Source organism: Chelon labrosus (assembly GCF_963514085.1).
Source record: "Chelon labrosus genome assembly, chromosome: 12".
In the NCBI taxonomy this organism is placed as follows: domain Eukaryota; kingdom Metazoa; phylum Chordata; class Actinopteri; order Mugiliformes; family Mugilidae; genus Chelon; species Chelon labrosus.
The window spans coordinates 7,092,798-7,116,577 of NC_140345.1; the positions used below are offsets into that span (position 1 = coordinate 7,092,798).

General features: G+C 40.4%; 5 protein-coding genes across 5 annotated transcripts; all 5 read right to left on the minus strand.

Annotated features, from left to right (window-relative positions):
• Positions 1-1,501: 1,501 nt before the first annotated feature.
• Positions 1,502-4,879, minus strand: LOC311497517 (trypsinogen-like protein 3; the record flags this gene model as incomplete). Its single annotated transcript, XM_084557834.1, has 5 exons — positions 1,502-1,684; positions 1,831-1,967; positions 3,808-4,061; positions 4,595-4,736; positions 4,840-4,879. 5 exons carry the CDS (start codon positions 4,877-4,879, stop codon positions 1,502-1,504), a joined length of 756 nt encoding a protein of 251 aa, XP_084413960.1.
• A 2,055-nt stretch (positions 4,880-6,934) lies between these two features.
• Positions 6,935-8,536, minus strand: apoc2 (apolipoprotein C-II; the record flags this gene model as incomplete). Its single annotated transcript, XM_084556681.1, has 4 exons — positions 6,935-7,489; positions 7,603-7,759; positions 8,077-8,137; positions 8,426-8,536. 4 exons carry the CDS (start codon positions 8,534-8,536, stop codon positions 7,399-7,401), a joined length of 420 nt encoding a protein of 139 aa, XP_084412807.1. The 3' UTR covers positions 6,935-7,398.
• A 791-nt stretch (positions 8,537-9,327) lies between these two features.
• apoa2 (apolipoprotein A-II) lies at positions 9,328-11,315 on the minus strand. The gene is made up of 2 exons (XM_084556498.1): positions 11,039-11,315; positions 9,328-10,804 (listed from the first exon to the last, which is right to left on the minus strand). The coding sequence occupies exons 1-2, from the start codon at positions 11,263-11,265 to the stop codon at positions 10,648-10,650; spliced, it is 384 nt and encodes a 127-aa protein (XP_084412624.1). The 5' UTR covers positions 11,266-11,315; the 3' UTR covers positions 9,328-10,647.
• A 4,826-nt stretch (positions 11,316-16,141) lies between these two features.
• On the minus strand, positions 16,142-17,202 carry apoc1 (apolipoprotein C-I). The gene is made up of 3 exons (XM_084556290.1): positions 16,994-17,202; positions 16,767-16,902; positions 16,142-16,677 (listed from the first exon to the last, which is right to left on the minus strand). The coding sequence occupies exons 1-3, from the start codon at positions 17,157-17,159 to the stop codon at positions 16,635-16,637; spliced, it is 345 nt and encodes a 114-aa protein (XP_084412416.1). The 5' UTR covers positions 17,160-17,202; the 3' UTR covers positions 16,142-16,634.
• Positions 17,203-21,486: 4,284 nt separating this feature from the next.
• Positions 21,487-23,780, minus strand: apoeb (apolipoprotein Eb). The gene is made up of 5 exons (XM_084557340.1): positions 23,642-23,780; positions 23,356-23,419; positions 23,116-23,269; positions 22,700-22,987; positions 21,487-22,610 (listed from the first exon to the last, which is right to left on the minus strand). The coding sequence occupies exons 2-5, from the start codon at positions 23,396-23,398 to the stop codon at positions 22,277-22,279; spliced, it is 819 nt and encodes a 272-aa protein (XP_084413466.1). The 5' UTR covers positions 23,399-23,419; positions 23,642-23,780; the 3' UTR covers positions 21,487-22,276.

Consider the following 23,780-nt stretch of genomic DNA (forward strand, 5'->3'; position numbering starts at 1 on the left):
GCCGCTTCCAACCCGTCGCCAATTAATATCACACTGCTTTCTAAAGTGACATCTCAGCTACCAAAGTCAGCCCCTCAGTTTGCTCTCCATCTCCCGCTGAGGTGGGAAAAGAGGAGGAAAGGGGGTGAGGAACGGGAGAGAAAAATGCCGGGAACAGATGGCAGAGTGGCCCCTATGTTCGACTGCATGGGTGATTATGGACACAGCTGTCAGTCACTTCGCATGTAAGTGTGTGTGCATGACGTGTGTGTGTTTGATTTTGTGTGTGCGCATGTTTTGTGTGTGTGTGTGTGTGTGTGTGTGTGTGTGTGTGTTTGTGTGCCTCCAACTCCACCATGTGTTCTCCAGTTTCTTTGTACTCAGCTTGCCTGGGTAATGGTACATTACATCCATGTGTTTATTGCCGTAACACATTTGTGTAATCATCTTGGTGTATGGGCAGAGCTCAGATCTCAGATCAGAGCTTAGGCGTATGTAAGATTCACATCTCCCGTTCGCAGCATTATCTCTCTCTCTCCCTCTCTCTGTGTCTGTCTCGATCACTGCGTTCCTTTATTATTAGGCTTTACCCCCATCTACTGGTACCTTATATTATTGTTGCTATTTTTTTGGCTGGATTTGTATGACATGATGCCAAATTCCCAGACACACCTCATTACCAGGCTCCCTCTATTTGACTTAATTTGTTTTCATTGTATTAAACAGAAACTGCATTTAAAGAGTTTCATTCCAAAGAACATTTCCATTATTATTTTTTAAGTGGCAGGTACCAGTCTAAAACATAAAAGTCAACAAATAGTTTTGCCTTTCTTAACAGTCATTACGTCTCATATTATTAAAATTCCCTTGATTTACCTTTGAGGTAATTTCGAGGCAGCAGAACTGTGGTGTAGTGGTTAGCCTCATAGCAATCTTCAGCTTCCTCCCTGCTTGAGGTTAATTGGTGACTCTAATTATTATTATTAGGTGTGTGTGTGATTGGGAATGGTTGTTTGTCTCCTTGTGTTAGGCCTGTGACACACAGGGTGTACCCCATTTTTTGCCCAATGTTGTCTGGAATAAGCTCCAGCCACCCTGCAACTCTCGAAGGATAAGCTGTAGCAGATAAAGAATAGATGGGGAACAAACGGTAGATACAACAGTGATACACCTTGTTAATACATGTTTCAAGCTATTCAAATGGGACAACATTGTAAATTATGTATAATCATGTTTCTAGTAATCTGAGAAACGTGAGTTGGGTATACATTCTTCTTAATTTGATCTATTGTTAATATAAAAGTACTGATTAGAGCAGCTTTAGGAACAATCCGCACATTGTCTTCGTATGTTGTTTCTTAGAAGATCAGAAAGACCCATATATTTGTCTTTTTAAAAGAAAAGAACAAAATCTTTCAATCATTGTATAGGATTTGTACAGACTTTATGCCAGTTTAATTTGCCTTTGTACATTATTGAATGTTTACATTCTATCTGTGGATAAATGTGTCTCTCGTCCACCTCATGTTGTCATCATTGGAGTGGTTGAAGTAGGTGTGTATTGGTCCATTACACTCTTGATCCAGTTATTGTACATGCACAGCTTAGAGTAGACGGTTGGGTAAACTGGATTGTTGCAGCCGTGACCAAACCACTGCACACCCTGCAGCTGGCCGTCACACACCATCACGCTGCCTCGATCGTACTGGAGAGAGAGGAGAAAACACAACCCTCATGCAAATGAGCAAGTTGAAACGGAATGAAGACGCAACAAAACAGGAGAAACATACAAATGGCACAACTGAAGGCAGTGAATACAGCGATTTGGACGGTTTATTTGTCCACGCTTACCATGCAGTTATCTGTGTTTGCCTGACCAGCACAGACCATGCCCGGGCCCCAGGCCAAATAGTCAGGGGAAGTGTTCATGCAGGTCTGATCATCCACAATAGGCACGGTTATACACTTCAGGTGGTGAGTAGGCTCATCTGTACCAAAGAACAAAACCATGTATTTCAAATCATACAGGTGTCTCATCCGAATTTCTAACATAGTGAACACTAGTTCATATACCATCAATCGTCAACCTGACACTTTTACTTACTTTATTATTTGTCAAAATGATACTTCTTTCTATTTAGGGGGCCTATGGATTATTAAAATAGAATGTTCATTCGTGCCTTGTCAGAGCTCCGATGACCAGAATGTTAATGAACCTTTCAGCAGGTACATTCACGCTGCCTGATGAATCCAGCATTTTCACGAGTCATGGTCAAAATATAAAAGCACCAGCACTGCATTCCGTGTCTTTCAAGATTAGCCTAAATTTCTGGCAAGTGCTTTCTGTTGTAAAAAGGGTCAGAGATAGTTCCCTGGTGTCAGAGTTAAGAAGCAACCTGTAATAGCAGCGAGCATTTCGCCAAGGCAGGGTACAAGCATTTAGACAACTCTAGTAATCTGTTTCAGTAGAGGAGGAATTAAGGTTATTCCAGAGAAATCTTCTACAAAGTGACAACAAGGCTCCATTAAGTCCTTCTGCCTTATACAAATTACACAAATGTCAAATAGAACGTGAGCTTTCCATGTACTGGCATTTAGGTACTAGTTAGGGTTTAATCTAAAATAACTTCCTGTCTGCTTCAGTGTCATACTGAATAGACAGACATGACAGTCTTGTGTGTATGTGTACACCATTATGACCACCTTCCTAATATTGTGTAGGTCTCCCTTGTGCCTCCAAAACAGTTGTGACTCATCAGAGAATGGACATGGGCCTTCTGAGGGTGTCCTGTCGTGTCTGGTACAGAATGCTGTTAGTGGGGGCCTTTGGGTCCTATGGGTTGAGGGGAGGGGCCTCTGTGGATCATCCCACAGATACTTGACCAGTTTGGGATCTAGTGAATTTGGAGGCCAGGTCAACACCTTGTGCTGTTTTTCATGTTTTCTGAGTTGTTCCTAAAGCGTTTGTGTGTGTGTGTGTGTGTGTGTGTGTGTGTGTGTCTGTGTCAGGCTGCATCCTGCTGGGGATGGCTGCTGCCATCAAGGAGTGTCATTGCTACGGGGTGGGGGTGCCTGCTCTGGTCTAGGTGGGTGCTTCACTTATTTTTGGATTTGTGTTTTGGATTGAACCTGTCTACTACCCTGCAGTGTGTCCACATTTTGTAAGCTTTCATTAAAGTTCTTTTTGTTTCTGCCACCCCTAGTATCCTGCATTAGGGTCCCATTTCACCATATAACATAACAGATTTACACTTCTGTTCCAAAGCTATGCACAGCCTACACCGTGGCCTGCACTGTTTGCTAGCATTTCTACATGCATGCTGTTATGTCAGCATATTTCTGTACAGTCACGCCATTAAATCGCTTGTCATTTAGGTTATCAGTCTTCAGCTCCTAAAGATACATTGTGTAGATTTGTATTATACGTTATACCACTCAGACACATGATATACACCTACAGCAGTAAAGCACAGTTAGTGGAGGTTTGATGCTGAAGCATACATAAAGAACATGGATGAACAAGTCTGAACACTGCAGCTGATTAGACACAAGGAAGAAACAACTGGATTCTGACCCTGACTCTGTCCAGTAGTCAGGGTTACTAACGTTATTAGCGAATAATAGTATTTCCCAAACTGTTAACAATAAAAATTCCAGGGCCCTTTAGCTGACAAACATTAGAAAGTTGGAGTAAAAATGTTGTACTACAGGGAATATTTTAGCACCGTGTTAAGGAACACTGGCTTATCCGATAGTCATACTAAATTCAAGCGTGTTGACAAGTTAATGAGGTGTAAAAGCCACAGTAGCGCCTTTAAATCCACTCACATTGATTTGGGACGGTGGAGCCCCAGCCGCTGACATAACAGGTCTCTCCAGGCTTTGGGCACCGGCTAGGCAAAGGAATAGGCTGGACGTACTGGTTGAAGCGGGCGGGTTCGGCCAGACGTAGCATGGTGAGGCTGTGGAGAGGTGAGCGGTAGGGGCTGTGGTGGATCACTTCAGAAATACGAATGTGCTGTTCGGTGCCCTCCTCCACAGATTTGTCATGTTCCCCAAGAGATGCAATGGTGTCGTAGGGTCTGCAAACAGAACAGACACTAATTTATTAGGCTCAGACCTCAGGCAGAAACAGCATGACCAAGGAACAGTGAACCTTAATCAGACATGAGCAGCAAGTTGATGTATATGGTTTATTTAAACAGAAACCTTAAGATGTGCACTGGTTCTGTCAACATCAATGAGACCTTTTCAACACTGAACACAGCTTTATAATGAAATATAAATGACTCATCTAGCACAGACAGATTATACAACCTCTTAACATCATTTATTAAAACATATTACACCTATTCAGTGTTAACAAAAATGTTTGACCTATCCGTAAATGAATGAATGAATGAATGAATGATACACTGGCATAGCTGAAGGCAGAATGTCATAATGAAGGATTTTAGTTCTGATATGTTTGGGAACCCAAACCATACTACTTTTTACTAATGATAATAATGTGCTTTGTCAATTCTTGACAAACCTCACATGGTACCAAAATGATTATTTTAATTAAGCATTAGCAGTAAGTTTTCATTCGACCCAGCCATCAAGCAATACATACGTGAGCGCATAGTCAAAGGAGGTCACTATCCACCATTTGTCAATGAGAGCTCCGCTGCGGGACACTCCTTCGCCGTGCAGGTAGACCTGCCAGGGTCTGGAGTGAGGCTGACACTCCTTGTTGTCCTCCAGGGGATATGCTCCTGCAACAAAGCACAAATACAAATCAAACTATCAATGCTCCATTCTAATATATATATTCTAATATTCACTTGTTTTTGGTCCAGCGTCTTGGTAAATATCTACCTGTGAGCCCCAACAGAACTGCCAGAACCAGAAGATTCATGATGTGTCTTGTTTTTTTGTAGCTGTGGCTCCGACTGTTAATGTACCGTATGCAGAAAGGGCACTCTTCCATCTTTATATACCTGCAACTTATCTGCTCAATTGCCAGTTCACCCATAACCTTGCTGATTACCTTATCAGAGACATTTTCAACATATCTGGTTAACATACTGTATGTTCCAGTAAAGTGACTCACCTAGTTTTCCATAAGACCAAGCCAAGCCATAAGACCTGCAAGGCACATATTCTTTTGTCTCAGTGGGATATATTAAAGCTATTTCTTATGGTTAGTCTGTGCTAAGTACACTCTAAAATGAACGGTGGTGTCAGATAAATGGACAAAGCCTTCCTGTAGATCTGCAAGAAGTAATAATAAAGATAGGGCACGATTCTCACTTCTCTTTATAAAAGGTAATATTTTACCATCATGCAATTTTAATAGCTTTAAAATATTGCACAACTCTGGATGGCCTTTTGGGAAACCGAAATATCTGCTAATGATATTCTCTTCCCCTCTGAGTCTCTACCAAGATGAACGTTTGTTTTGTTTTGTTTTTTATCATTTGATAAATAATGACTTATTTCTATAATCAGGTACTGGTTACATTTTCCTGAGCTCTATTTTTGTGATGAGGTTTAGTGGTTAAAATACAAACAATGGCACCCAGACTAAGGAAAAAGTGAATACTGTATCTTTGGACAAGCATCTATGGGTTGATAATTATGATACTGTTTATTAAAGTACATGACCTAAATTCTTGGGATTGATCCTGCAGTAGAGAGAAAACGTAAATATTCAGTCATACAACATTTATTAGATAATGTACATCTGCAAATGTCTGCATTCTGTCATTGGTAATGGCTTCCACTTCAGAAAATTCTTGTACATGAATACAGTTGTGACTCATCAGAGAATGGACATAGTCCTTCTGAGGGTGTCCTGTGATGTCTGGCATCAAAATGTTGTTAGTGGGGGTCTTTGGGTCCTATGGGTTGAGGGGAGGGGGCTCTGTGGAGCATCTTCAGTTTGGGATCTAATGAATTTGGAGGCCAGGTCAACACCTTGTGTCGGGCTGCATCCTGCTGGGGATGGCTGCTGCCATCAAGGAGTGTCATTGCTATGGGGTGGGGGTACCTGGTCTGGCCTAGGTGGGTGGTGCATGTCTAACTAACATTCACATGAATGCCAGGTCCAAAAGTTTCCCAGTAGAACACTGAATTGTCACAAGATGGTCAACGTGACTTACTTCTCCTGCCAGTGGTCATAATGTTGTGGCTGATCGGTGTATGTACCCACTTGAGTGGGATATATATATATTATATGTGTTTGATCAGAATAATCCAAAAGAGATGAAAACTATTTTCGTGTTACGGGTAATACTACCTATCCTCACTTGTAGGTGTGAAAACTCAAAAGGCTGTCAAAACTGTAGAAATCTGAAAAGGTGTAGATCAATACAATCCAATTAATCTAACCACATGTGCAAAATGTGACCTGGAGTAGACCCTGTTTGCTGAAAACTGAGAAATTTACTAACTCTGAAGGCAGACAGATGTGCGTACACATTCTACAGCACTGCAGATACAAGACTCTGCACCTGACACTATATAACAAGCATTTGTCAGTTTAATTACAGTTCACACGATGTGCAGCTTGTCCTGTGGCTCTCTGCTGCAATGACAACTACACAAGATGATGCTTGAAAGCAAATGTATTTTGCTGTTGTTTGTTGTTTTGGCTGCAGCTTCAGAAGAGGCTGCATGTTGTAGGTTTATGCATTAATTAAAAAAAAATCACACACTTGCATCACTGGCTGTCAGCATCTATCAAACGTTGCAGTCTGCGTTGTTTACTCGTCTCTGTCAGTTTCTCTGCGCTCAGATTTTACATGTTGTTTCTTTTCATCCATTATTAATTGCAGCAGAAGCCTCTGTTCTGGTGCTGCCTCAGCTGATAAAAGTATTGTGTCTCATTTCAGATTCATGCAGACGCGAACACTGGATCCTTTGCATCAGTAAGCAGAAAGAAGAGACAAGTTTTACACAAACAGACGGGAGCAACACGCATGGTTCACAATATCAAATACACCACATTGTCATGTATCAACCACAGGCACCATGTTTTAGTATAAATATTTTATTTTAAGATATCACAAATATTTATTTGCATTTGGAGATGGGATCACCATTAGAGTCAACTGTGAGAAAATGAAAACACCAGTAGGTGGTGTTAGATATCATACCATTATACTGTTAGATTATTTGCATCATTTTCATCTCTGATTGTTTTCTAACTCGGAGACATGGTACATGACAAGTTGATCTGTGCTCCTTTCCCAAGTAGTGTTGTTCAGTTGTCTTTTCAAAGCATCACAGTCTCCGACAAAGGGCGGCATGTCTCTTATTTCTGAAGATGCTGTTTGAGTTTTTGTGGTCTGAGGGTGTTGAGATGTGGACGGGTTCAGAATGTCACATGATGTTTAGACCTATTGTACCTATTTTTTTTTTTTTTTGTATTTTTTAATTCTGGGGGTACACAATGTGGTAAAGCTGGTCTTGCGCGATGCCGGCGTAGGTGCTCACAACTTGGGTGGTATCCGTGTAAAAACTCCTGTAGTCAACACACAAAAAGGTAAGAGTTTAAAATGCAAATTCTTTTTTTTTTTTTTTTTTTTTTGCCCCCCCTCCCACCACATTAATGGATCGGCACTTAAAATCTCTTACTTTGCTTTTTCGTCCAGCTTCAGGGCCTTAATGCTGTCCAGGTATTCACTGGCAGTGCTGACGGCGCTGTCATAGTAGGACCTCAAGGTATCTTTGACTTTTGTCAGAGCCCCCGGTTCCTCCGTGGCCTGCCTCAACACACGGAAGCTTTCGGCATCTGCACAAAAACAGGTCGGAGGACTTTGTTACCTTTTGCGTGCACCTCACCACAGTCTGTTACATTTACATACAATGCATGTGTCCAGCCAGTGCCAGTAGATTAAGCACAAACATTAACGATCAAACTCCTATCATTCAGTTATATACAATTTACTTATTGACCTTAATTAAAGACTTTCACACAAGCTACGATGCACACATTAAATAGTGGTTTTAAAGCATTTTTGAGTTTGTCTCGTCTCCGGTTTTACTTTCATTAACCTTATAAACATCTGTAATTTAATTAATGGTTTGATCATTTGAGAATACACTTACTGACAGCAAGAAGTGCAACAAGCACAGTGACAACCAGCAGCTTATTCATGGTGTTGTGAATCTGTGAACAGAGAGAGAATAATTAGTAATCTCAAACTTACCTCACTTTATCCACTAGGGTGAGACATTGTCATATAGTTCCTCCCGTTCATGAAAGGTCGATGTATTTGTGGGATATTAGCTCCTGGTGCATGATTCTTTTCACTCTACAAACTTGAAATCAAAACCTTTTACCTAACACCTATGTCCTCCCAAGTGGTATTATCGCCTTAGGCTCGCTCATGTAATTTGTGAATTTTTCAAGACTTAAATCCGTTCAGTAAATGCAGCAAAAAGTGTTAATACTCACTGTATTCGTCTCCAGAAATGATGGTGAAAGAAAACGAAAAAGAAAGAGTAAGAGGCACCGCCGGCCCAGCCTGTTTATATAGGAGTGTAAATGTGTTGACTTGACGCTCATAGAGCCAAAGTGCACTCAGTGGGAGATAAACTAGTTCTGCTGTCCGGTGATAGTATGTCATTGTGTCTTGATAAACTGGCCATTGTGACTACGAAAACACAAGGATTGCATATAAAGACGACTTCACTATGAGCCCATTGTGTTTTGACTTTAAATCATGGCGTCATGTAAGAACATTTCTCTGTGTTTGTCATCCTAATTTTGAATATGCAGCGTTCAGTTCTTTTCCACTGATTAGGTCACTTGTTTGTTATTCAACGCAATATATTCTTACACCTCGTCCTGCCCACATCGGCCTCGTTACTTGCATAACGAGGCCGATGTGTTTATGCCACACATCAACCGTCCTGTTAAGATGGTCCTAAGTCTAGAGTGTGTTGAACACGTCATCTGGCTGATTCCAGTTGTGAAATATTTAGGTCATCTAGATACCACTGATTGTGGCGCAATTAAAAGACCCTTTGCAAATGTTTATAGCAAATTTTCCCTGGAATCTGGGAAAACAGATAAACAGATAGCGGTTTTATTTTAAATTGCACTGAAAGTTCAAAGTGCAGCCGTTTTGATTGTGATCTCTCGTTTGTGTTATCCTCATTTGACTTTTCTGTATTTATACAATTCTTTCATTGTTTTAGCCTGGAGGCTGAGGTTTGGGGCCAGGTTCTGGCTAATAACTGCAGTTTATTTTATTTTCATGCAAGTCATACTTCACATGAATTCTTTTTTTATTTTTTTTAATCCTATAATCCCAGAAGAAAATTCTCATATATTCGTTGTGCAGTTTCATTCTAAGCAATGTGTGCTTTCCATTAATTGACAAAAATACAGTCTTAGTTTAAGTCGTATCTGTTTGAGGTCTTTTTCTCCGTAATGCTACATGTTGATTGAGGCCTGAGTCAACATCCCGGCCGATCGTGTGATCCGGCCTCGCATGTCATGTTGCTTGTGACCTGAGAAGTCAGGTCAGTTTGAGAACAGCTGTGGGCGGCAGTACGGTTCAGTAGGGTTCAAACTGTCAGACAGCTTGCAGCTATGATTAAATCCAACAGATTTAGCGCTGTGGTGTCTCAGTTATCACTGTAGCTAAAGAGGACATAATGCAAATGACGTGATGACCTAGCAAGCTATCATTTCAATCCTTTGTGTTCATGTCACCAGCACTGTTATTATTCAGTAGGGATATTTTCTCCTTTATTTAATTAGAATGCTAAAAGTAAGGTTTATTACATAGCATGCCGGAAAAGCTGCAGAAATGAAAGATTCAAACACTCATATGCTACTGCACAAAATACCATTAGTCAGCTGGGGACATGTTAACACTGAACGAAACTCAGTAGTTAGAATTCAAACCGTTTTTGATCACTGTATCAACAAGGAGAAGTTCTTTTTTTTTTTTTCATTACCAGCAAATAATTCTTTTAGAAGTAATACTCTTTGTGTTTTTTGTATTGATATGAGTGAGTTTGGGGAGTATACAATCTATGTTTATTTTTCATTATTCTTGGAACAAAGTTTGACAAACTGAGCTTGAAAGAAATCTGCTAGTAAAGACAGCAAAAGTATACTTGATAGTCATGTCTGGCCTAAAGTGTAAAGCTTAACTTTGACATCACAATGTCATTTTATTTTTTATAGTAGTGTCTCATCTCACAAATTTATAAACAATCCTCTAATGTTTAAGTGAATGAATGCAGTAATGATGGTGTTAATGTATATACCATTTTGTCCTGCTGTTAAAATCATATGATGATTTATGTTACAATAATAAGCAACATTATACTGTGAAAATAAACCTCCAGTCTCCTAATGAAGAAGCATCCTTCAGATAGTTTTCAGTTCATTTTATTGAACACACTCACACTCATTCTTACACTTTCACACACAGACTTTTGTTAGTGTATCAAACACAAAATACTGTACATGCACAATTTGCATAGGTGGTGTTGCCATGCTTTCGACTCTGCGTGATTTGGCAAAGACTGATTTTAAAAAGAGTCAAAGAACTGGATTTGCAATGTGCATTGCATCTTCTCAGACTAAACTGGTGTAGTTTCTAAAAGCTATCATCTATCACAGGCTGCTGAAAGGCGGTTTGTTCAAGTTGGTGATCTTTATTCAGCGGGCAGGACCTCGTCCAGGACGACCTTGACCTGGTCAATAGCTTTGCTCAAACCGTCGCCGTAGTAGGGGCGCAGGTACTGTTCGTACAGGCTCAGCAGTGATGACCGGGCCCTGTCCACCATGGGACCTGCCTCTGTGCCCAGGCCACTGCACAAAGGAGAGAAGACAGGTCAAATATATCTCCATGATAAAAATGATTCATCACCTAGCTTAGTATCTTAAAAAAAAAAAAAATGTCATATTTAGAAGCAAAATTGTGAAATGCAGGCATATGCTTGTAATATTTCGCAGCAAATGTGTGCTTGCCGTGTCCACATTTCTCAAATTAAAGGCTGAGAGTTTCCCTGAAACTGACGGTGAAGCATTAGGGTCTCCACTCACCTGGCAACCTTGACAACAGCTTGGACCTCAGGCCTAGACTGCAGATCTCCGACGAACTCCCTGGCAGCCTGTCCGCGCTCAGTTTCGCCCACGCCCTCCACCAAAGGAGTGGCGGCTTCCTGTATCTTGGTATAGGCATTCAGGAGTCTCTTGTAGAAGACAGCTTTCATTGCATCATATTTGTCTACAAGTTCCTGTGATGGTGCAGGAAGATCACACAGGCTCATGGAGACTGGAATGAAACAATAAGAATTAAGGTTGTTATTTTGGAAACCCATGATATAAAATAAAAATAAATTAGACAACCAATATCAGTTAAATTGATAAATACTAAAAGGTATATATTTCCAAAGTTGGAAGAACTGTCAAAGCAACTTTTATGGTTTGTTGTGTGAATGAGACTTTAAGGCAAAGAAAAACTGATTTACCAAACTTAGTTTCTCACTTTTGGTAATGTGTCCAACATTAGATGCTCGGTGTACTTTAAATGTGTTGCATGCCAGCCCCAAATAAAGCAGAGCCGGTAATAAAACAGTATTAAAAATAATGTTAAATCTGGATCATGTTTATACCAAAGAATGCAGATAATCTGAAAAAGTCTCAAATAGCCATCTGTGCCTTGTGTAAAAATGTCCGTTTTAGTATAATAAAACTCAAATGGATACACTGCAGCTATTCAGATTGCACTAATATGTTTCCTTACCCTGCAGAGTCAGGATCAGAGCCAGGACGTATTTTGCGTTCATGTCTGAAACAAAAGCAGAAAAAAAAGAAAAGAAATAAAATAAGACATTCCATTTGCTGAAACTTTTTCTACATTTTAACCTTTGGAGATGATAAACAAGCTCATTAAACTGCAGACGTTGGAAGCAAAAGTAAAAAAGGACCCGAATGCTCTCAGCAATAGATGGTTTAATGAAATCTATTCACAAGTAATATTAGTAGAGAGGTTGCATTGCCTACTGCATTAAGAAGAGCGATTACCTGCTGCTTTGTTGGATGTACAGATCCAAGAAGTGACAGTCTTCTCTGATAGTGAGTTGTCTGTAGCTCGGAGCTCACATCTGGACACGATGATATAGGGGGGGACTGCAAACAAACGTCATCTGATGAGCATAAACACACCTACATACTTTCTTGCATGCACATGCACTCACACACGTGCACCTAAACAAAGTCCAGTGTACATGATATTCTTTAAATACCATGTGTGTGGAAATATGACTTAGTGGTTATGCAATGCTCCAGAAATGTAAGTTTATCTGCATTCGTTTGGTAAGATGCACTCGGAGCCCCACTGATACTGCAGAAGTCGTGCATTTGCAAAATGTTAATGTGCATAAATGATGGTCACATATCATATGGCACAAAAAAAAATGCTTTAAAGTAGCACAAGTGTTTTCATCTGTTGCGATAAAAACTGTTGTTGATTAGATTATTGAACGCTAATCAGCGCTTTTTACTGTCTGTCAGAGAGAGATCGGTGTCAAATGGTCAGCAGGTCAATCATCCAGGACCTGTCTAGACACAATGTGCTAAACCCTGAGCAATGTTTGCTGGGATAGTTGCCTTCACCTTTCACCCTCATATTCAGAAATGGAGAGCATGCACATTGATAAATTCTCGTTTTCTTTTTCTTTCCTCCTTTTGTTTCACCTTATTTTTTATTCTTCTTAGTCCGTGTATCTAATTTGTTGATGTTTGCCAACAAATAATGCTTAATGGCCCAACCAAGTGCCACAGCAATCATTATTATTTGGCCATTAGTTGAGCTGCATGTAATTTGTGTGACAAAAAAAGGAATCAGTGAATGAAGTTTTGCTACAAAAGACAAAAAATCTCATTCATATTGGTAAATTTACATTCAGATCACATAATAGTTTATAGATAATATTATTTCCAATACTGCCTTTCCTAATATTTACTGCACTGATTCAAGAGAGGCTGCACCCGTAGTAAGATATGCTGCAGAGGCAAAGGGAAGTGTTTCATGGTGTTTTATTGTGAATTAGTTTGATTCTTTCTGTTTTACAAAATCAGGAAATCCGAATGAAATATTTAGACTTGACGAGTGATGCATTGTCAGCATTTCTTTAGCCTTGAAGAGGTGGATCAGTTGGACTTGTCCCTTTAAACGGTGTGTAGTAGTCAATGGTTGTCTGGATCTTCTCCCACAGTGAACTTCTAACATCAGAGGCCCATTGAGCATAGTTGTCAGTCACTGGCTGGATGTGATCTTCATAGTAAGTTTCAGCAAAGCCGTGAGCCACTTCCCCCAAAAAACGGACTTTATCTCTGGCCTGCCTATGAGATTCAAGTCTACATGTCAGTATCAAATACAATACAGATGTGCAAGGTAATGTCTGCAACAGTGTGACAATAACATTCATTCACAGAGAGGTCCACTCTGTTTTTATTAATGAGTGGCATCCAGACCATCAGCAGTATGTATCAAGCCTGGACTACCTGGCCCTCTCTGCCAGCCTCTGCACTATTCCCGGAGAGTCAGCTTCTTCTGGGGCTGGTGTCTGGGCCAAAAGTGGCCCACATGCTGCAGAGGAAGATGCTTGTCAGTTATGTGAATCCAAGACTTGAAATATGTAGAATAATCACATTTTAATCCATACCTTGCACTAGTAAGAGGAGAATAACAACACAGGGTTTCATATGCATCTGCCAGAAAGAAGCGAACAGCCATTATCAGTTTGTTGTAATACTGTTAGTATAATGCTGAACTTCCTTTGCCATTTAAGATAGATGTCAAAACAGCAACCTCCTGTATTAACAGTACATAATGTTTAAAATAATTAAAGTAAATCCAACCAAACCACAGATTTCGAGCTAAAATTTGACCACGAGTTCATTAACATCACAACAGACAGAGAAGAGATTTTTACCATTTCCTGTGGCTCTGCTCAGCAGAAGTTGAATGAATCAAGTGTTATCAAGCCACTTTATTTGTCTTTGGTGACCGCAAGAGCGTGTACATTGGTCCTGATCGGATGATCATGCATCGAGTTGTTTTCTTTCATCATTTTATTGACCTAAAAGTCAGAGAGTGAGAGCAAAACAAGTCTTGATTGAAACAAACAAAGTGTGGATGCATTTCCTCTTTCTCAGACCATTCCTTTATTTAAGAGAACAGTAATATTTGACAGGAATTTGCATTTGTCTGTCTGAGTTTAAGTTTTCTTCATATTATTCATAAGATTTCAGAGACATCGACCTTTAGGGGACATCTGGTTTCATTCATCAAAGATGGAATTTGTTATGTGACTGGATTTCTGTCCCTGTTAAATATAGGCTCTATTACAATGTGAATGAAAGACACAGCTTTTTTACCCTGCAGATCCTGAACTCTTGATATCTTTTCAAGATCAACATTAGCACAGTTCAATAACTGCCCAAACGCCCTTTGGTTCAGATATCTCCCCCCATTTGCTGGGTGATATGTGTACAGACCAGTCAAAGTCTCTGTTCTAGCAGCAGAGATATGGGTTTTAGTAAAGACTGCCGGTGAGGGGTGGGGGTTCAAATAGATAAACAGTTTCAGCAAAGCAAAGCATTTCTGTGGGCAGAGTCCACCACAAAATCAATTTAATCAGTCAGTGAGTACCCTGGCTCTGTTCGTGCTGCCTGTTCTGTTAGGAAAAACGATGAATGGAGAGATTAGATTTCTTAACTTCACTGCACTTACAGACCAAATCTCACAGCTGTCTAAACAGACCAGATGAAGATTCTGTTTGTCCTATTTGGGTTTGAAACATCTGGACTGTGCTACATGGTGAAACGTGTGTGTGTGTCCCTGAAATGACTGCAACCCTAAGAAAAAGTGTGTTTATTACAATGGAGAAAAAAAAAAATTTCCACTCTTCAGTAAAAGTAATAGGGTCTAATATAACAGCTCTGATAGTGTTCGATTTTGCTGTAATAACAGTAATAGTTTCACAGAGTTGCTGATTCAACTTTGTGATCATTTCAGAGGATGCAGTTTGTTTAGCTGCAGGTTCTAACATTGAGGAGCTTTCTATTTAAAACCAGAACAAGACTTTTTAACATTTTTTCTGGACTCAGTTTCAGTATGACAGTTTCGTTTCAAGTGCAACAACTAAAGCAAAACCAATGTACAGTGACTCTTCGAATTCAGTAGATAATAGGTCATCAGACCAGAATCAGAAATACGTTATTGATCCCTTCGAGGGGCAGTGGGGTCATGCTACAGTTGCTTGCATTTAAAAACAAACAGCATAAGGGAAATTAAAACATAAGATCTGTCCAAAAGTATGTGCAATATCCGTTAAACATAGATGGAAATATGCATGGAACTGTGTGAAACTGAAATTGCACAGTTATATCACTGTACCATTCTGGTATCACCGCCAAATAAAAAATAAATAAATAAATAAATAAATAAAAAGTGATAAAAATGATTTCATGTTAATTTCAGACGGCCTAAACCAATGACCTCTGTGCACCAGAGGCTGACCTCCATCACTTTGCTCCCTTCACAGGAACAGATTTCAATGAACTGGTGGATCATTAACTCATCATAAACAGTGACTTTATCCCAGGGCTTGCGAAATGACAGAAATCCAGGTTGGCATCTGTCCTTTGGTACCACTTATGAACACAAATAAGAGATTATCTGCTGCCGATGCTGCTTTGATAAAGTAGTCAGAACTAGTGCCCATTCTTTTGATGTTAATACTGGTGTAAATTGTTTGGTCAAAGTTCCTGGATCATCCATATCTGTTTGGAGTATCGGTTAGTTGATTTAATATTAAACAGGCCTGCTATTAAATGCTGCTCATAAAAATAAGGCGGTGCATCACGATTAGAGATTCAGTGCTACCCTGGTTTGATATACAGTAACACTAATGTGACGAGCACAAATTCGTGTAAATGTTGCATTTTGTTGAGCAGAGATGTCTTTTTATCTGTCAGAATTTCACAAACACTTTATTTTGACTTACATTTTCATGTATTTTTTGCACAGTTTTGGTAATCATACGCTTTTTCTGATTTTTCATGTACTTTTTTGATACATACAGAAAAATATATTTTTTTAAAAAAGTCTAAGCATAATAATTCAACCTTCATTTAAATCCTCTCTTGTGCGTAAATACTCTCATTAGTTGGAAATACATCAACTCTCTCATGCAGTTTAAACTGTATTCTGGTGTCCCCTGCTGTTTTAAAACAGTCACTATGGAAGTGAACTGCAGGATTTTATGAAACACGGAGGCAGTGCTGTCATAGACCAGAACTGTTTATTTATTTATATCACACATATTTAACAGACGCTTCCAGAAGCTTTCAACCAGTACCGGACTTCTGTTTGTTACACGAAACACTGATGGTAGCAAAGAATTAACAATACGAAAAAAAATGTTTTTGATGTCTTTATTGCACCTTTTTCTTTTTCATTTTTCCTCCAAAAAGATTACACTCAAAAGGAAAATTGTTTCACAAAGAGGCAATGTGTCCATTTAGTATGGTTGGTGTGCAGAGAAATGGGTCAGTCTCCCAACATGACGGGAAGAACGAAGAGGTCAGCGGGCCCAGGGCAGATCGCGGGCTGGGGTCAGGAACTTGTCTACTGGGACTTTAACTTCTCCCACTGCTGGCTGAACCAGTCCCTGAAGAACAGAGAAAATCCTTGCGTTAGAGACGAACTATGCATGCGGATGTCTCTCTGATTCTGTTCGTATTCTGCAAGTGCGCCTACCTGGATCTAGTGACAACGTCGCTGTCTTGAATATCTTGAAAGGTACTCTTGGCCTTCTCTGCCAGGGTCCTGCCAAATTCACTCATTTGATCTCCAAATTTGCTGAATTTCTGCTCAATGGTTTCATCCTGAGCCTCTGCAGGCAAAAGAACACGATAAATAGTTAGACATTTACGCAACATGAGAGCAGAAAAAAACAAACACTTAAATTGCAACAAAAAGCCTACCTGTGTATGCCACGAAAGCCAGCATCAGCATGGCAAGTGCAAGGTACAGTCTCATCTTGGCTGTGAGTAGCTGAAGAGGAAGGACAGAGACAAAGATTGGTCTATCGTGCTCTGACTGAGGCGCATGTGTGTTTTTCTTTAAAAAAAAAAAAGGGCTACCATACATCAGAGCTTGATCAGAACTACAACGACCACACAGCTGCGTTTACATCGCCTGCGTAAAAACGTACTAAAATAAAACTAAAACATCTCTCTAGTTTATGTTTTGAATGACTGCTTTTCTCCGTTTCTATTACCTTTAACAAGACAGCATTTGTTATTAATCATCAGCAACTGACTTTTAATAAAGTCAGAGAAAAACACATTTTCAGTTTTAGTGGTGAAAAATAACGTAGAATATACCTGTTTTTCGTCTCAGAGGAGAAAAAAAAATCGAGTTCCTTTGAGCCCTGTGTGTGTTCCTCTTTATAAGCCTGGGTCAGTTGGAGGAGGCTGACGCAAAACACAAAGTCAACACGTACACGTGGTGACCTTGCCCCCTTTATTGACCAGCATGTAATTCCATTAAAAGATGTTGATTATGATCAAGAAAGCAATAAAGCAAGCCTCCTGTACAGATAAATCAGGAGTATAATTCCATAGTGCTTGTAAGACTGATCACACACCACTGTGTGTTGTAGCTGATTATCATTCACATCACAGAGAGTGCTATGAATACAGAGAAGCAGATGGGATGAGAGAGAAAATTAGTTCAACAAAAATATCAGTGGTGATGTTAAGGAAATTGTTCTAAGGGATAAGAGTTTATTCTATTCAGGAGTACCGTCAACAGATAAGGTGAGATGTGATGCTGAAGCACATAGTTCACTGCTGATACTGTTATTACCTGAACTACATGGAAGCTCCTTTGGACCTGAAGTGTTGGCACTCTGTGCTAAAGAGTTTTGATGTTAAGAACTTTACTCATAAAACTGAGTCTGCTACAGAATCAGATCTGACTCTTTCTAGCAGCCCAGTTTCTCCTAGGCTGTTTGTGTGCATGCACAACCATAGCATCAGGCAGAGTTACACAGTTCTCTCACATTTTCTTAAACTTCCATACTGATTTAGATATTTAGTGCTTTGATATAGCGCATTATTTATACATTTGAAATGATGGGATACGTGTTCAGATATTTTACATAAATAAAAGTATTACCGGCACAGTATTAGTAATATTAATTAGTGCCAAAGCAAAGTCATGCATTAAAGATGGACAAAAAAAAAACATTTATTGGCAATCCCAGTACACTTAACTTATTATAATGACATTCATTCTACAGAATGGCCTCTGTCATAGTTACTTTACAGAAATGTTTCAATCATTAACCAGTGGTACCATAGTATTGTGTAAGATTTATTTTTTTTATTTCAAAACCTTTATTTACTGCTAATCAATAACAAAACATTATGACCACAATGCGTTGCTGTGTAAAATATTGCAGACATTTCAGACATTTCATGCAGTAGAAGTCAATCTCCTTGACTGGGTCTGTTTTCGTAATATGTATTAATTGCATTTACTTTTGGCAGACTTTGGCTATCAAATATTATCTCTTCTGTGACCTAGTTTCGTAAATAGTGTGTTTTTCGCTTTTGGGGGCAGAAGTCAATGGAAGCTTGTGCCCTCAAGCAGACTGCTCTTCATCTACAGTATTTCCTTTTTCTGTTTTGGGTATATGTCCATTAAGTTTCACTGCCCCATTTGATGTCTGTCTTACGCAAACCTTCCGTTTCTTAAAAGGGAAGCAAGTGAGACAAAACCACATGTGGTTCTTCTTGTCGGTTAGAACGCGACAGAAAAACAGTACAGTTGGATGAACTGCGGTAACCTCTTATTACAACTGTGACCTAAGTTAGAGCCAGGAAGTCTGCATCTGACTTTTTAATGACCTCATCACTGCTTAACATCTATTTTCACACCAAGCAGTCTGCTGCAAAAGGCCAAATGTCCATTGGCTGTTGATGAATCGGCCTTTAAGGTGCTGTTGCTTTAGTGAATTACCTACAATGGAGTTAAACGAGCCTTCACAGGCCTCAGCACTCACATATTGCTTCTGAAAGACTACATTTCCACCTCTTTGTGATGAAGTGGCCAGTGGGTTTATGCATGAGTTTGTGCTTGCGTGCATAAAAGCTCCACTTGAACAATTGTAGGAGGCATAGGGCGTGAAAGTGCATGTCTTGTGTGCTCCCAATTTGCAATAACAAGCTTATGAAAAGCCTGTTTTTGTGTTTGGCTGAGGCCCCTGTGGTGATTGATGTTGTGTGCCAACTCTGAAGAGGAGGGAAAAGATGAAGGAGAATAGTAGGGATTGTAAAAGGAGGTAAAATCTCAGTAGGAGGGTTTTTGGAGGGGTTACTAGCAGTCATGCGTCGATTAGCACCTGGTAATTTGCTAATAGTGTTCCTTTTTTGTGTTGTTGCTGGGCAGTGCTCAGAGCGCAGACAGCATATAGGAGCAGACGGAGCAGAAGTGCTGTGCTGGCAGGATGCTTGTGGTTTTCCTGTTTTTACAATCCATGACTGAGCCTCCTTCTCAGTTGACAGTGGAACTGTAGGAGTTTCACTTGTCTGTTGGAAAATAAACATGTTTTCCTGAAAGAAGTGATTTCCTAGGGGGTAAACACCTAGTCACTGAGTTAGTCATTCTTTCACTCTACATGCAACGCCCTTTAACACGAATAGAAATGGTAAACATGTTATGTTGCAACCCAGAAAGGTTGTTTTGCTTTCAAATACAGACCAGTGTTACCAAAACTTTATAGTACTCTCTCTATATATAGTGTAACAATTTTGTTTTAGCATTGTGGGAAGATTTTCACTTTATTTCTGTATTCAGCAGGGAGTTGAGGAAAATAAATGCAATTAAGGACAAATAGCTAGGTGTAAGTCACTGAGGCAATGCTAATGTGATATAGTGTTTAAATCTTTTACCACCATTGAAATCAACTTCATAATCACATTTAAGTCATATCACATTAATCATTGTTATCAAATGACAGGACGTTTCTCATTAGTTTTGATTCTGCACATTTTGAGTAATTTTTAACCAGCTTCCAACCCTGCAATTAAAAATGAACCCCAGAAGATGAGCACTCTGTTCTTAAAGCGCAGTTCGTGGTTCTGTATGAGGCAAACATAGTTTACTTAATCTCCCATTAAAGAAAACACAGCTGCCTGGATTCAAGTGGAGGGGTCAGAGAAGATGAACAGGGGACAAATGGTGTCCTCTACTGGCCCCTGCTCTGAACTTCAAAGGACACATCCTGCTGTGCTTGATAAGCAGAACTTTTTGAGCTTTTATTTCCTGGAAGAGTGAGTGATCTGAGATTAAGGCAAAAATGGCCGTATTTCCCCCTCAGGCAGGTCCAGATGTGCAGCAAGATGAAAATCCAAATAACGCTAAGGAAACCAACACATATCTGTTCAGACTTGACAGAAAAATGGAGAGGATAAGTCAGAAATACCTGTAGTTACACATTTCTACCATATTTGCTTTAGTTTAATATGTGACTGCATAGACAAAGAGAGGAAATGGAGTGTGATATGCAACAAATGGCACTGTGTCACGCATAAACCTGCACGCAAGTATGTGGGATCACTGTCCACAAACAGTATTTTCCCATGTGTGAATTTCTCTTATTGTGCTCAAATGCAGGTCTTACAATCTGATAAAAGCCTAGATAAAGGTAGAGTTTCACCATGAAGGTAATCCAGCCTTTGGCACAGGACGTTCCCAAGTATCTGCTGGGATCAGGAGAGAGGAATCTGGAAACCGATCTTAACAAGTCTGGACTGGAGACAGTTGAGGGGTGTGTGGGGTGGGTGGCTGCGAGAGGAGAACAAACTAAGAAATAATACAGTTGGATGGGGTGAAGGGGGAGGCTAAGGATAAAAAAAAAAAAAGCCAACTTTCAGTTTTAGATGCAGCCTTTTATATTTAGCAAGACCCACATCTGGGTTGAAACTGGGCGATCTTTGGGTGAGACGCACAGTACAGGGACTGGTCATCAGTAAGTTACAAAGCAAAAAAGACAAACTTGACTTGCCAGTTAACTTAACTGGCATGTGAACTGCATAAAGAAACTGGAGCACCACATTAAAATAATAGTTTGCACATCCTTCAGAACTCAGAACCTTCTTGTTGTGAGGAAAAAACCCAAATCATTTTACCACTGCTTTGTAAATATGCGCCAACTCCAGACAGCAACTGCTAGATCAGGTTAATGTGGCACAAGAAAGTTTTTTACATGTTTCTCAGATCTATATTTTCTGTATATCGCATTATTACTATTATCAATGCTGTTTTCTACATTATATTGCTATAGTATACATAGTGGATCACCAACAGGTCTGTGGAGTCTCCACTTATTGGCGTAACTGAACCTTGTCTTAAATAAAGAGATTACTCTTTTAAGTTTGATCAGACAGACAAAGAGTGTAAGGGAGCGTGTTTTCTATGTTCTTTATTCACTCAGCACACCGCAGCCATGGGCAGTGCGCATACAGAGAGAGCAGCATGGTGGGCATACAACACATGAAACACAAGGGGCACTTGTGAAGAATAGACGGGCCGTGATACTCTCACTGATTGTCACATTTGCATCAAGTCATTTTACATTCCACTTCTCTGTGAAGCACAACAAAGACTAGCAGACAGTACAAAACTTTAGTGGTTCAGTATCACAGAGGAAACAAACAGACAAATTCTGTACGTGACCCCATCGTTGGGTGGATCATCATTCAGTGCATTTATTGAAATGAAACACACTTGTTTGTTTTTGGTGCATTTAAGCATGATAACGGCTGGAATCCCTGCCTGCAGCCCAAACTGAGCAATTATATATTTACAACCAAGAAAAAAAAAGAGATGTAGAAAACGTAATACAAAACTTGTGTGACCAGACTGCTATAACAGTTGATTGAAAGAAGCAAAGCAAAAAGCATGTTACAAATAACTGTCTCCTGCTGTGTAATGAAGGCTGACTGTGGTGCTGGTGTTCACTGATCAAAGGGAGTTGATAAGAAAATAAGAAGGGATGACTGTGCCCCTCTGCACCTCATCCTGCCTCAACCTCTAGACAACCCCCTTTATCCTAAACACTAGAACACATAATGTAGAGACCATCAGTAACTCTCTTTCCTTTCTTTTCCAGGGTATAAAGAAATCAGTGTTTTATGCATCCCTCCTTCTACTACCACCAACCATCTCCAACCCTTAAAAACCCTCAGAGTCTTTCTTTAGGCGGCGGGGTTGCTCTGGGCCATTTCCAATTGCTCACGGATCTTGGTGGCGTAGGGGGCAATCAGCTCTGTCAGCTCTTCAATCTTGCCTTCCAGGGATGTGCGCAGCTCCTGGGCGGAGGCCTCCAGCTGGGTCTTGATGCCCTCAGCCTGGGATTCCAGCTGCTGGCCCAGGCCCTCAGCCTGCCTCATCAGCAGGGAAGAGAGGTCACTCAGCTTCTCGCTGGTGGTGTCGCCAGCCTGCTGGACGTAGGGCTCAATGTGTTCTTTCATGGCACCCAGGTTCTGGGAGGCGCGGGACTGGACCTCACCCATGTAAGTAGCCGCAGTGCTTGAGTAGGAAAAGAGAGAGAGAAACTTAACTTTCACATTATCAAAAACAAAGTTATAATAAAACCTGAAAGCCTGAGTCTGTCTTACTTGCGGATCTCCTCAGTGTCCTTGTCCAAACGCTTCTTCAGCTTGTGGGTGTAGGTGGTGAAGCGACTGCGGACGTCTTCAGCGTTCTGCTCCACCATGGTCTTGAGCTCACCCAGGTACTCAGTGCTGCGCTCCTTGGCGTCGACCATGTCCTTCTGCAGTCTGTTGACCAGAAGCTCCAGGTCCTGAGACATTGAGTCGGTGGAAGCATCAACGTGAGGGGCCAGCTTGCTCTGGATTTCATCTCTGTAGGTTGACAGCTCGGCAATGGTGTCAGTGATCAGAGTGCTGGAAGCAGAACAATGGTCAGACATGAGAAGCTTAGGATGATACAAAAGATACCGAAATACAGGAAAATATGTAGAATCATTGCCTAATGAAAAGGCCAAAAAAAAAAAATTCACTTGTTCACTTACTCTAGCTCCCTGGTGAGCTGGGAGGCCTTCAGGTTCTGCATGGTTCCATCAGCCTGTTGGTTGAGGTCACTGATGTACTGTGTGAAACGAGCCACAGTGGCCTCCCACTGGCTTTGGATGGCATCAACCTGGCGCACAGCACGGGCATTGCAGCCTGTAATGGGCACACATGGAAAGCGTGAATAAATACATTCAATAAGGAATGATACTGATAAATCACAAAAACAGCAGTGCTCTTACCAGTGATGACTGCCAGAGCGAGGATCAGAGCAACAGCCTTCATGGTTGTTAGAGACAGATACAGCTGTGAAATACATTTTAGAAAATCAGCCTACAATGCAAACAGGTTCCACAGATTTCCACAAAACAGCAAGCTTGCATTATTTAACATTAACAACGTTTACAAACTAAATAAAACCAAGACATTTTCACACTAAATGCAGCAGAACATTTAAAAATGAAAAAAAAAAAAAAGTTAAATTTCTAAAGAGCCCACACATTGGTGCGCATCCAGTCTCCGACTCACCTGGAGGTTGAGATTCCTCTGTGCTCTGAGGACGGAGACTGAGGGCTTTTATAGTCCCGGAGGCTGCGGCTGCGCGTGCTGCCAGGGAGTGATTGCTTGCGCGTCCGCGTCCACGTGGTGACGATGAGTTGTCTGGACA